A 12760-nucleotide genomic window follows, 5' to 3' on the forward strand; every position below is an offset into this window, starting at 1 on the left:
GTTTGCATTTTACAAGTCCGCTTGTCTCTCAGAAGATGGCTTTTTAGAACAGGAACTCAGTGTTGTTCAGTGGAGCTCAAAGGGCTTCCGTGCTACAGGACTGGACATCCTGCAAGGGCAGCTGGACTTTACAGGACACCAAACTACACTGAAGTTGGTCTCCTGTGTTTTCACCCAGTTCTCACTGGTTTGTGCTAAGACGTTGAGGCAGACCCTGGTTAGCGCTGGGACAGATGATGCCTCTGGCTTCCCTGTGGGTAGCCTCACTGCAGTACATTCCTTCTGGCCACTTGGTTGTTTAGGAAAGAGAAGAATACATTTGTAACTCGCCCATGAGGCTCAGTTACAGCTCTATGCCCTGTGACTTTCTCTCTCTCTCCGCATGAGATGCATTTCCCTTCATGCAAGGAGCTCTTGAGATGTCAGCATAACGATCTTGCATTCTCCCAACACAAAAATAGCATCCCATTGCTCTTGGGAAGATGGGATGTGCATGTGAGGGACCAGAACCTTGTCCCACACATGCAATAAAACTAGGAGATTGCAATAGATTGCAGACTGTATTTCTGCAGCAGGCAAGCGCACTGACACTGGATGTGGGTACTGGAAGGTTGCATGTTATCTTCAGGAAATTCGCTATATTACTGAGCTCATTGTTGTAAAGTTCACAATTCAGACTGCTGTTCACTTAGTATCTCAAACCTCCCAATCCACACGTTTTGCTTTCCGGCTTAGCAAAAATAAATGCTGAAAAGGATTAAGCTGTGCTCAGAAAATCACAGTCTTGGAACAATAGCTAGGATCTTTGAAGTCTGACAAATGAATAGATGGAGGCATAATTTGCAAGCATTGTTTCCAGTACCTGTAGCAGGGGAATTCCAGAGCCTCACTTTCTGGCTGTCCTTCTTCCCTCACTATCACTTTGTCAAGGTACCAGCCACTGCTTCCTCCTTTGCCATCATGCCCTATCCTCACCCTCCTCACCTGTTTCAGCGTCACTGCTTCCACGAAGAATTCGTCAGCCTTTGACAAGGAGAAAAAAAAATGATAAGGCAGTATTTCTCCTTAAAAACAAACAAACAACACAACAAAGTTTATTGTCACAATCAAACCAACGTCATCGGCACGCTGCAAGACGGTTCTTCACAAGATGGAGGAGTAAGTACAAATTAATTTACCGAAGAATGAAAGCTTGAATATTTGTGCTAGAAGTATAACATTAGAGTTACAAATATATGATCTGCCGGCATTTTAAATCTGCCACGTCATTGCCTGCCCTCCACAACTGCAAAGAAGAAGAGTAATTTGGTTATTAAGAAGTTCACACAGACAGGCAGGAAATCCAAATTCAAACCCCTGCTCTGATATAAGCTTTCTGAGTGCTCTTAGGCACTCAGACCTTCAGACCAAATCCGCAGAAGTGATTAGAGACACAGTTTGAAGATGTGACAACACATTCAATTCAGACAGCATGGGCTACCAAGCGCGACTTGAATTCCAGCTACTCCCTGGCACGCAGGCATCCGGGCATGGCTGCACAGGGGTATCTCCAGCCACCCAGGAGCTCGTACTCAGAGTTGTATTCAGAGGCTGGCATGAACCTAACCAAGAATCTAATGGTAGGGATGGTGCCTTCTTTCTGTGAACACCTCACAAAAGACCTCAATTTTAGGTCTTTCTCTCCTGGAAAAGGGCTCAAACCAGCCATCTGCAGCGTAATCTAAGTGATGGCCCCTCAGGACCACAGCTGAGTCTCTTACCCAAGAGCAAAGTGGGAGAAGCAGCTCCTTCCACTGAAGGAAGAGAGATGTATTAAGAGTGGGTTACGCCTGCGGGAATCAAGGCCAGATAAATATCTATGGTTCACGTACAGACGCACGCATGTGTATGGTAAATACCTATATGAACACCCAGCATACCTGAAGCATACAGACTAACATACAGACATGACTGCTGTGGTTACCATCAAGTAAGAGACAGCTAACCGAATGCTGCGATCCATTCATTCTTCATCATCTCCCACAAGCCTGTGAAGCACATATGTGGGTAGCGTATATCCAGTTAGCTCCCAGAAAACGTGAAGGGAAGGTAATGGGGTTCAATTGGGGAAGAATATTTATAAAAATCCATTTTATAATTTTCAAATATGGATAAAAATATTCCTAAATTTTTTCTGCCATTGAGGGAAGAATATTAAGCAAACCAGCCTTTAAAATAAGGACAACTGAAAAATACTGCTGCTTTTTTAAGTGTTAAGGATGGGTTTACATGCGTGAACTAGCATTACTGACAAACTCAAGATTGCTGAATCAGGGCCTTAAGTTATCAAAACCTCACTGAGTCAGACTAATTCACTGAAGTCTGATTCATTAGGCCTGATGCTCATTTAACTTATTAATGGCTGATATAAATTAATGAGTAAGTAAATGAATGGAATTGCCGCAAAGTAAACACCTAATTTAGAGGCATCTTTAAATTTTACCTTCTGTATAGGCTGTTAATTTGCATCTGTAAGCCAACTTTTCAAGTTAAATTGGTAATCAAGGAAGGTACTGTTGGTTTAAGTGGCTGTAGATCAGAGACCATGCTGACTTAGCTACCTTTCTTTTTAACAGTATATCTGAGTTAATCAATGTAGATATACTCATTCAGCCTCTTGAATACACACTCTAAGTTTGTCAGGATCGATCCTTTAACTGCTTCCAGCTCTTCATGCCAAAAGAACAGTTATTCATTAACAGATCCCATTTTGGTTTACATCGTCTGGATGCCATTACTCACATGAATTGATTTCCAAAATTATTTTTCCTATTTTCCTTTGTTTACTTCATGCAAGTTTCCCCATAACTCATTTTCGGAAGTTAAATAAAACAGCGATCATCTGTGTTTAAAATACTTCTGTCTCCTGTGAGCCAAACATCTTTTTTTGGAACTTCCCAGAAACAGTCTTCAAACCAATATCGAAACATGACTCACTTTGCTACCATCTTGACAAAACAAGAATTCCCCAAAAGACAAACGCTATCCTTTGCAGTTTGAACCCTACTTTTTAGAACCAGGTTTTTCATATCTGTAATGTAAATGCATGGGCAAAAATTTTAGGTTTGCACTCCCCATGTCTGATAACCTTTATATCATTTCCAGTCAGAAAGAACTTCTCACTGTGTAAATGCCATGCGTTTCCAAAGACACAGGTCTTATGAGCACGAGAAAAACTTAATGAAAGTTCTTCTAAAGACTAAAAAAATCTCAGTGATTTCAGCGTAGAACTGGAACTTCCAGGCACTCAAAGGAAAATCCAAAGCATTAATGCCTGTTTCACGAGCCTAAATTCAATGATCAGGAGGTCACATTTTCAACACTCTTATCCTCATCTTCTTTCCATTCAAAATTTTCAGTCAAATCGTAACACAAAAGATGGGAAATTTGCAGAGCTCTATGATCAGATTCTCAAACTCTCCGTTAGGAGATACTAACTAGACTTTACTAGTTTAAGTTGGACCCTAGAGATCCAAAATGTGCCTCATAATTGAGTATATATAAAGTAGGGCTGACCCCATAGATCAGATCAGCACACGATTTGCTTGTTAATGAAGCAAGGGCGTTAGCCACAATTTGACCTCTTCGTTATCTCCTGCTTTCCATGAGGAGACTCAGTCTCCATTTCAGGCCTTTTCCATCCTACTCATTCGGGACGCAAGCATACAAAAACATGTTGAAAAACAGACTGCGAGTAAGACGTGAAAACTGAGTGCAGCACTGTGCAGGGGAGAGCGAAGGAAATATAAAAGGAAACATTGAGCTTCTGCTTTTTGCATTAAATACAACATTTTTCCTTCCTTTGCCATAAAAATCAAAATTTTCCACTCTCTGATGGAGGGGGGAAAGCCCCTCCTTGCTCTTGGAAGATGGATGGATTTCCTGGAAGCCTTCCCCAATCTGAAGCCGCGATTTCAACAGTCAGTACTTAGCTGGGGAGAAAACCAGGAGACTCTTATGAACCTACCGCGGCCAAGCAGTGGCACGCTGCCCCTGGCCTAAGTCTCCCTCCAGCTGCAACCAGCTATGATACCCTACGCATACAATTCACATCCGCCTATTCCCCAAGGCCAAACAGCAGACAAATCAGCTGAGCTTTCAAATGCATATCTCGAAAAAAAAATCCGCAAACCATCACACACTTTAATCGGTACCTTCCAGCCCGTTTGAAGGAGCTGCCGCGTGGACTTACGTTGCCTTTTTCAAACTTATTAACGGTGTTGACGCAGTTGTACAGAACGCGCTCGCCGGTGTCTCCCTGGTCGCCAATGAGGCAGACAAAGACGTTGGCATCCGTGCCGCTCCCACTCACCGTCCCGGTGCAAACCGTCACTCGGTATTTTATCACTGTGAAGACAGAAATGTATTCATTTTGGCAACCCAATTAATTGTCATGTACATTTACTGCATTTTCTACGGACTCGCAATTAATTTCAGGTGTGGACACTTTCAGTTGGCAATTCTGCGGATATATTGACCTCTATATTTCAGGTTATCACTAGCAAAAGGAAAAACAAAATAGGAAGGCCTGAGATGTTAATAATAAAATAAAATCCCTCCAAGCAACCACACAGAAACGCCATCCCCTTCGGAAGGAATGGCTGAAGTCCGCAAAGTGTTCAGGAAGGAAGCCTGGCACAAACCATGACTTGGAGGGTTTCTGCAGGTTCAACCACAATCGTATTTCCCTTTCCTCAAGGCAAGGTGAGAAGCTACGGTCAAGCCTCCCGAACCCACTTGCAAGACTGACACTTGGGTGCTGCTGCTTGCCTCCACTCAGCGCAACTGCTTCTTATGGGGAAGTGCCTGTATTTGAACTCAAGCAACCCTCTCCACAGCTGATTAAAAATACATTTCCAAAACAAGTTTATTTACATTTTAATGACGTCTGCAATTACAATTACTCTTCCTCTTCTGCAGAACAGCTCAGCTGCATGCAGATGACGGAGTTCATAGGAAATTTCAGAAAACGGGAGGCTCGTGATCTACAGAGCACGGAGCCGCATCTCTGAAAGCGGTTGTCGTTGGATGCATCAGTGGAAGTAACAGAATGTCTTGGGCTATTCCGCTCTCCAAAATTCTCCCTCCAAGTACGTTTAATTCTTGTAATACAAGGTCAAGATGGAAAGATGGGCTTCAGAAAGCCAACAGAAAGCTCTGTGGCTTTCCTTAATTAACCTCCCAGTTTGGGTTTAATTAACCGAAAAAGGTGTCTGATTGCTCACAGGTAATGAAAGGTCCCTATGCCCTTGCACACATTGCTCTGTGCAAGCATATATACATTTATACACATAGCTGCATAAACGTGCATATAATTAAATAACACTCTAAGTGCAAAAATGAGTGTTAAATTTTAGGCTGCACTTCAGTTAAGCATGCTTTCCTTGAGCATTCATTCAAACCTAGCATTCCACGTTTTAAGGGCGATTAGAAAAAATGCAAGTTGAAAAAAACCCAACAAGTTGAAAAAAAAAAAATACAAGTTGAAACATGCCACTGAAAACAATTGTGCTATGGTCAGATCTCTCCCGTCTCCCACCACAAAGAAATCTGCACAGAATACGCGTCTGGGATTTCTGCTGCTTCCTGCAGCTAATGATGCAGGCAGAAAACACTGCAGAGAGAAAGCGCCAGAAAGGGAAACTAATTGAATTGCACGGGTCTTGCCCATGCATCACTGGCACAAAGAAGGTTTCTTTCCACTCAGGCCCTTAGCAAGCCCCCGTGCAGAGCCCACGGCTCTCACCTGGCATGACTTCAGTCACTAGAGATCCCTCTGCAGGGAGTTCCCGCACAATCTCATTGTCATCTTCATTTATATCTAGCCAGCGGCCGCAGTTGAAGGAGTATTTTTCTTTTGTCAGCGTTTTCAGCAGAGTTACCTTCATTAAACCAAAACACCGCGTGAGTTCAGAGGCTTAGAGACGAAAAGCAACAAGTTCCTGACAGCTTTTTTGCCTGGGAAGCGAGAGTAGGTCACAGCAAAGAAATAACACACGTTAATAAGGAAGGCGTCTTTGAGACTCGCACGCCGCGGCGCGCCTGAACGCCTTCCGTGTGGCCTTCCTGAGGCCACCGTGTACCGACGAAAAGGCTGTCACGTCGGATGCCTTATTCCTTCTGTTCCCCGCAGGCGCATCTCCTGGGCCAATCGCTCCCGCATGCTGTGAAAGTTTTGATCGATGCCATGGCTCTCAATAATTGCTTGCTGTGTGCCACACTGTGCCCCAGACAAAACGGAGATAATTTGTGTCCTCCGAAGAAGATGGAAAGCCACAGAGCAAGCAGGGCACACCAGGAAGCACAGAGGAGCAAATGAATTTTTTTAAAGCGTTGTTGTCATAATGACTTTGTTCATCACAGAGGAGAATGAACTTTGCAGAGAGGAACCTTCTACCTGTCAAGAAGGCCATGATGACCAATGCATTTACCACTGCCATGCAGGGTCACTAACATTTATCGACTCCAAAGCAAAAGGCAAAAACAATACAAAAATCTTATTTAAAATGCAGTTGTCTAGCTTCTTTGCAGCATTATGGTCCTGTCCCTCTAGCACTGCTTGTTTCCACTGACAAGTTCAGGACCTCAGTTCTAGTCTTCAGCCCATCAGGCTGAGCGGCGGGATGGAAACATCAGCTAAGTGCCGAGTGGAGGAAAAAAAGAAAAAAAAATGGGGGGATTATTAGGAAAGAAACAGACATCAGGACAGAAACTATCATTATTCCCCTGTACAAGTCTACAGTTAGAGCACATCTTGGATAGCAAGTGCAATTCGAGTGCCCTCTTCTCAAAAAAGTGTATAGCAAATTTAGGAAAATACTCTGAAAATGATGACAAGGGTAATCAAAGATCTGGAGTAGCTTCCTCATGAGTAATAAGTTGGGACTCTGCAGATGGCTGGAGGAGTGGAGGCAGGGAGGACAAGAGGAAGGTCTACAAAATAACAGGTGGTATGGAGAAAGCGGAGGGGGTCAAGTGTTGACTCTCTCTTCCGACACAAGAAATAGAGGGCACCAAATGTTGCTTGTAGAACAAAAGTTCAAAACAAACAACAGGAGAGCCTGTGAACTCCTTGCCAAAAGCTGTTATGGTTGCTAAAAGTTTTAAAGTTCAAAGGAAGTCTGGAAGTAAACAGAGCTTACTTTTAAAGTTTTGAAGTAAAACAAAAACAGAGCAAGCTACTAAATTCTTGTTATTTAGTAGGTCTGATCGGGAATTAAGTGCCTGAGCTGGAAATAATTCAGTGCTGGAACAATATTAGGGGGAAGTATCCAAAACGCTTGTCCTCTAATCACCCACTTAGGTCCCACAGGAGAGAGGATGTCGGGCTAAACAGACTTTTGGTCTGACAAGTAATGGCTATTCTTACATTCTTGTAATAGAAAATAGACCCTTACCCAGACATGAAATAAGCTCAGCCTGAAATGCGTAAGGAATGGAACAAGGCGTTCTTAAGACTTCATCTGGAGTTCCCCGATGCTGAAGCGGATGCATGGGTGATGGGATTCATGTGCAGTGAGCCTGATACACCCAAAAAGGTTCGGACTTGCTGTACATAGCCAGATTGACTTCATGCATCGTGGACACATATGGCCAGGCAGTTCAGTTGAACCTGAATCCTCAGGGGCAGATCCCTCTCGTTTAAACCTAATTTCCTTGAGGGAAAAGAAGATACCCCCAAGGGAAGTGTATGGAAGGACAAGGCATTCTTGGTCACCGTTTGTGAACAAACTAATAAAGATGACTGTGGTGGCCCAAAGTCTGACCACACTTTCTCTTTGCTAAAGACCAAAAGTCTTTAGACCTTTTCCTGCCATGTGGTGAACACAGCAGTACTTGATGCCCTCTCTGCACTGGGGAGGTGTTGAGTTGTGTTTGCCTTCTCAGCTCCTTGGCAACGCAGGAGAACAGAGCGTGTCAAAACACAGTAGAGGCACAGACGAAAAATCTCTAATCATCATAGTTACTCATGGCTGCAGAGAAAAAATGAATGTTTTCTTAAGTGCAGAGAAAGTTCTCCAAGACTAGCAGAAGGAATATAGGTGAAGCATAGAGATGAACTACCTGCCTTCCAGACCTAGGCAAGGGCTGACAGCATAGCAATCGTTGCAGATGGAACGAAGGAAATAGGAATGAAGATTAAGAAGAGCACCTAGTATATCTCCCAGACAGCGCACTGTGGCTCCCTCCTGCACAACCTTTGCCGGTTCCTCCAGTCTGCACGCGTCCAACTCCAGCAATGGAGCTGTCAGCCCATCAGGACAGGCTAGGCTGCACTGTATCATAGGTGTCCTCCTTTAGCAGTTTTTCTTCTCCTTATTCATGACCAAACTAAGCAGGCCAAGAGAGGACTTGTTTGCCTCTTTTGGTCTCTGAGAGCAGGAAGGTCCCTGGCCGGTAGAGAGAAGTGCGTGTGTGGTGGCAGGGGGATGAGAGTGTCCGACATCAAGAGGACAGAGGAACGTGCTTTTTAGCATCAATCTGAGCTGCAGGAAGCTGCCACGTCACACTGCTCTCCTTTTCTACATGCTCCAACACAAACGCAAGCATCACATTTGCCACTAATCACGGGCTTATTCTTTGCAACCCCAAGTGCTACCCAAGGACTGGGTGACTTGCTGCTACTCCTCTCTTCGTGCCCGCCCCCTCCTCCTTGCCTAGCTAACCTAAAGCCTAGGTCTCACATCACAAAGAGCAGTTCAGCTCCTAGCTTGCCTAATACAGCAAGAACTGCATATGAAGCCCCAGGTTTTGGGGGCTATGAAAGCAAGAAAAGGAGTTAGCATCTACTGTTTGCTAGTTGGGAAGTCTTACATCCTCCACACACCCCTGCCTGCAGCAGTCCTCCCTCTTTTCACATGTTTCCAAAGTCCCAGCACAAGGACCAAGGCTCTAGTGGAAAAAAGCTGCTAGGACTCAGCACAGGGACAGCCCTCTAAGCTAAGAGCTTTTTTGGAAGAGTGTCAATCAGCGCTGGGAAATGCTCTCTCTCTCCCATCATCAGAGCCTGAAACTACAGGTGTGACTCCATAAAGGATTATGGAGACACCCTCCACTTCTGCACAGTGCACACAGGGGGCTGTCCACCAGACTGAACTGACAGAGAAGGACTTTTCTCCAAAAAACATGCAGTGAATGCTTCTCTCTCCACATCTTTTTGCAGAGGCTACAGTGTCTCCTCCTTCACATCCCACGTTCGTGTAGGAGCTCCACTTTCACCCTTCACTCAGCACAGTCTGTGAACGGAGGCACCTTGCACGTCAAACTCAACTGCCAGCTGGCAAAGGCAGTGATGCACGACTGACAGTACACGCTTTTGTGACCAGTGTGGCTTTTCAGGGTTAGCTTTTCTTGTTGTCCTCTCACCTTATTCAGATGCCAGCCTGCAAAAGGGTTCCTCTTCTCATGCCATATCCGAAGCTTATAAAATGTACCGAGATCAGGGAGTTCAATCTACAGAGGGGAAAAAAAGAACATCACCCGTTTCTGTAGATCAACAAAGCACGCACACAAAGCATACCACAAAACTTCCTTTAAAAGCTAAATCAGAGAGGAGTTAAAAACTAATGTTCTTAAAAAGTACTCAGCCCTAGTCTGCAAAGATAGCTTGATACCTCTCTTTTTGTGAGAGGACAGCATAAAGGCTGAATCCAGACACTCTTGATCATGAGAGCTCCTCGAAACTGTTCCTCCAAATAACAACTAAAGACTCGTGTCAACTCCAGCTTTTTCTCATACAGGACCTGCAAAACAGTCATACTTTCTGCAGGAGTCAGTTATGTATTCTGATGCAAAGGAGGTGAATGTTTTAGCTACAGCCATGGATTAAAATCCTTTGCTTCTCAACTTTTCTCTGACTAGTCCACAGTTAACTTTTAGGAACATATTTGAGAACAGGGAAAGGGGAGTTGAGGACACAGGAAGACCCTCCTCAACCTCCAAACTCAGCATGCTGCTTAAGCTCAGCCCCAAACATTCACAGAGGCTCACATCCGTGGAGGGTGAAGAGTGGTTCACTCAGGACAGGAAACATCTCTGTTACTTCTCCTGTAAAAAACTAATGCCTACTGAAGCACTGCAGGGGGAAAAAGAGATCAAGTATTACCTTATTCCAAAAACCCCAAAGGCCATGACACCTAACAAGCAGCCCCACAGGGAACGTGGCTGCCTGCTTCTTTCTAAGGTCGCAGTGTGCTCCTTGTGGTCTCAGAAAACACTCTTGGCAGGCAAATATTAAGCCCATTCCTCCTTTGAAATGGTCTAAGTGGGTGCAGCAGCTCTACGATGGGGATGGGACTGTGCCTGAGGGTAAAGGCTGTCTACTTCAGGGGCTACAGAGGAGATGCAGTACTTAATGCCACCATGACTTGAGGTCATTGTCACCTGAGCACCCCGGAATATCAGCCTAAGCCCTGTTTGGAGAAGGCAGGACAGATCTACAGGTGGGGAAATCATTGCATCACCACCAAATTGCGTGAAGTCTCCTCCACTTAAGAAGGTTCTGTTGAGATCTCATGCTGAAAGAAAGATCTCATGCCTTTGGCTTTCTATACAGGGCTAAAAGCTTATGTCTTGAAAAAACATACTAAGCCAAATTTACCACTGGCTCAAGGGCCATACCATGAACTTGTCAGTCTGTCCAGTTTCAAAGTTGTCTGAATTGTTGTCCAGCTTTATCTCATCTGACTTTCCCTTGTCTCCATAAACCTGGAAAAAGATGGTGGCATCTGTCCCTGCATTCTTAATGTCGCTTGTCCAAATCCACAGAGACCAAGGATTTTCTACAAAAAAAAAAAAGTCTTAAGGCATATTTTTTAAAATTTAGTTTTTAAATGTAATTAAAAACATTAAAAGCAATAAAAACATAATTCTCATTGCTTCCCTTGGGTGGTAGAGACAGCTGGATGAAAGACTATGCAGACGTTTTATCCTTTTCTGCACAAACATTATCAGCTGCTGCATGATGTACTGGAATGAGATTGCCTGGAAATACAATAATAATGTGTCTCCCTTTAAAATAAAATGAGAAAACACGTAAATCATCACTTTATAGGTGACTCATTATTATATGTCATACATTAGTAACAGGGTAATCTAGGCAACTGCTCCACCTCTATAGTTTCAGTATACTTCTCCAATACTTATAACTCTAGCTTCAAAGACCATTCTTAACACACGGAAATAGTGTGTCTTTCTTTTTGTCGAAGGGAAAGAAGCTCCAAGTACCTAATATGGTGCAATGCAGCTCCAGGTAGCTCCCAAAATTCTCTGTAGATGAGCGGCTTCTGGAAAAAGCAGCAACATGGATGCAACCACATATCACTTCACCCTGAGCTAACGAGCCTTCCTGAGATATCAGGCCTATTATCCCAGATATGCATCTTGCAGGACAGGTACTAGGCTCGGGTATCTCTTGCTTGGATCCAGTTCAGGTATCTCTCGCTAGGTTGCATTATGTGGGACAAACATGCTCAGAGGGAGGTGAAGGTATTCTTTAAAAGTGTTTATATGATTTCAACGCCAGATCCCACCCAATTTCAGTTAGCACTTGCGTTACTCCAAGTGACGTGCCCAAAGTCTGCAGCAAAGCAACAAGCTGAATTTGCATTTCTTGAGTCCTCACCCAGCATTTTAACCATAAGAGGAGCCCGCATGCAGCAAATTCACATTGGTTTACAAATCAGGGAATGGTTGCATATGTAAAGGTGACATTAGTTCCTCTACAGAGCTCTGCATCTGCATTCTCACTATATCGATAATAATTTCTTTCACTTCTGCAGGCCTTGCGGCACCTACAAGAGAGGGAACAGGTTTCTTTCCTGACTCAGACATCGGCTGAATTATTAACAAATTCTAATGAAAGAATTGCTAACCCTTTTGGTATGCCTGAGCCCACATGAGCACAGCTTGACCTTCAGAGCCCAGAATGGAATATAAAAATACGAAGACGTGCATATAAATTAGCTTTTTACTGATCTACTCAGCATGTAATTATAAAAGGGAGGGGACCGAGCCGCCCAGAAAATGAGGCGGGAGAAGAAACTCTTCTTCAGAAAAAGTTTCTCCCCTACTTAAATAGCATTCAAAATTTTCATGAACACCGTCTTCTGAAAAGCACCAACGAGCCTTATCCGAGCAGAAATGGAGCTGAAGCAAGTTCGCTCATGGCATGTGATATAGTGGCCAGGGAAAAAAGCAAGCCCAAACTGGACACAAGGGACTTCTTTCATCTTTCCTGCTTGGCCTCCCTGACCTCTGCAGCTGAAGGGAAGGAGGAGAGGAATGACGCATGTACAGGGAGGAAGGGAGGGAACCTTATATCAGGAATATATGCCGACAGAGGGCTGGCAAGGAGAAATTGCGCCAGGAGAAACCTGGGTGAGCTAGGTGTGCAGCTGCCAGGGGAGACCAGGCATTCCCCAAACACCCATCATCATCCTCACAGGGTTTGGTGGACACATTCCCCCCTTTCTCACCCAAACTCCCCTTCACATCAAGCAATCCAGGCAGTTAGGAAATTCTCCGAGCTAGAGCAACTCTCCCCCAGGGTACAAACACAAAGGAGAGCTAGACCTGACACAGCGGTTCCTAGGATAACATGCAAGATAAGGTGGGGGGAAAAAAGGCCGAGAATAAAAACAAGCTACATGGCGAGCTACAGCTCGCTGGGGGAACAGCCTGCAAACGCTGTGCAGCGAGCCGCTTCACCATGGATACCCAA

General features: G+C 44.4%; 1 protein-coding gene across 1 annotated transcript in view; it reads right to left on the minus strand.

Moving 5' to 3' along the window:
* Window positions 1-12760, minus strand: part of LOC104138530 (lipoxygenase homology PLAT domains 1) — a 149706-nt gene that overhangs the window by 82558 nt on the left and 54388 nt on the right. Inside the window, exons 10-14 of the mRNA XM_068925839.1 lie at window positions 10660-10820; window positions 9406-9492; window positions 5786-5921; window positions 4232-4386; window positions 863-1023 (exon numbers count right to left, since the gene is read on the minus strand). Coding sequence (XP_068781940.1) covers window positions 863-1023; window positions 4232-4386; window positions 5786-5921; window positions 9406-9492; window positions 10660-10820 — 700 coding nt within the window. The remainder of the gene's footprint in view (window positions 1-862; window positions 1024-4231; window positions 4387-5785; window positions 5922-9405; window positions 9493-10659; window positions 10821-12760) is intronic.

Source organism: Struthio camelus, chromosome W, assembly GCF_040807025.1.
Source record: "Struthio camelus isolate bStrCam1 chromosome W, bStrCam1.hap1, whole genome shotgun sequence".
Taxonomy (NCBI): Eukaryota; Metazoa; Chordata; class Aves; order Struthioniformes; family Struthionidae; genus Struthio; species Struthio camelus.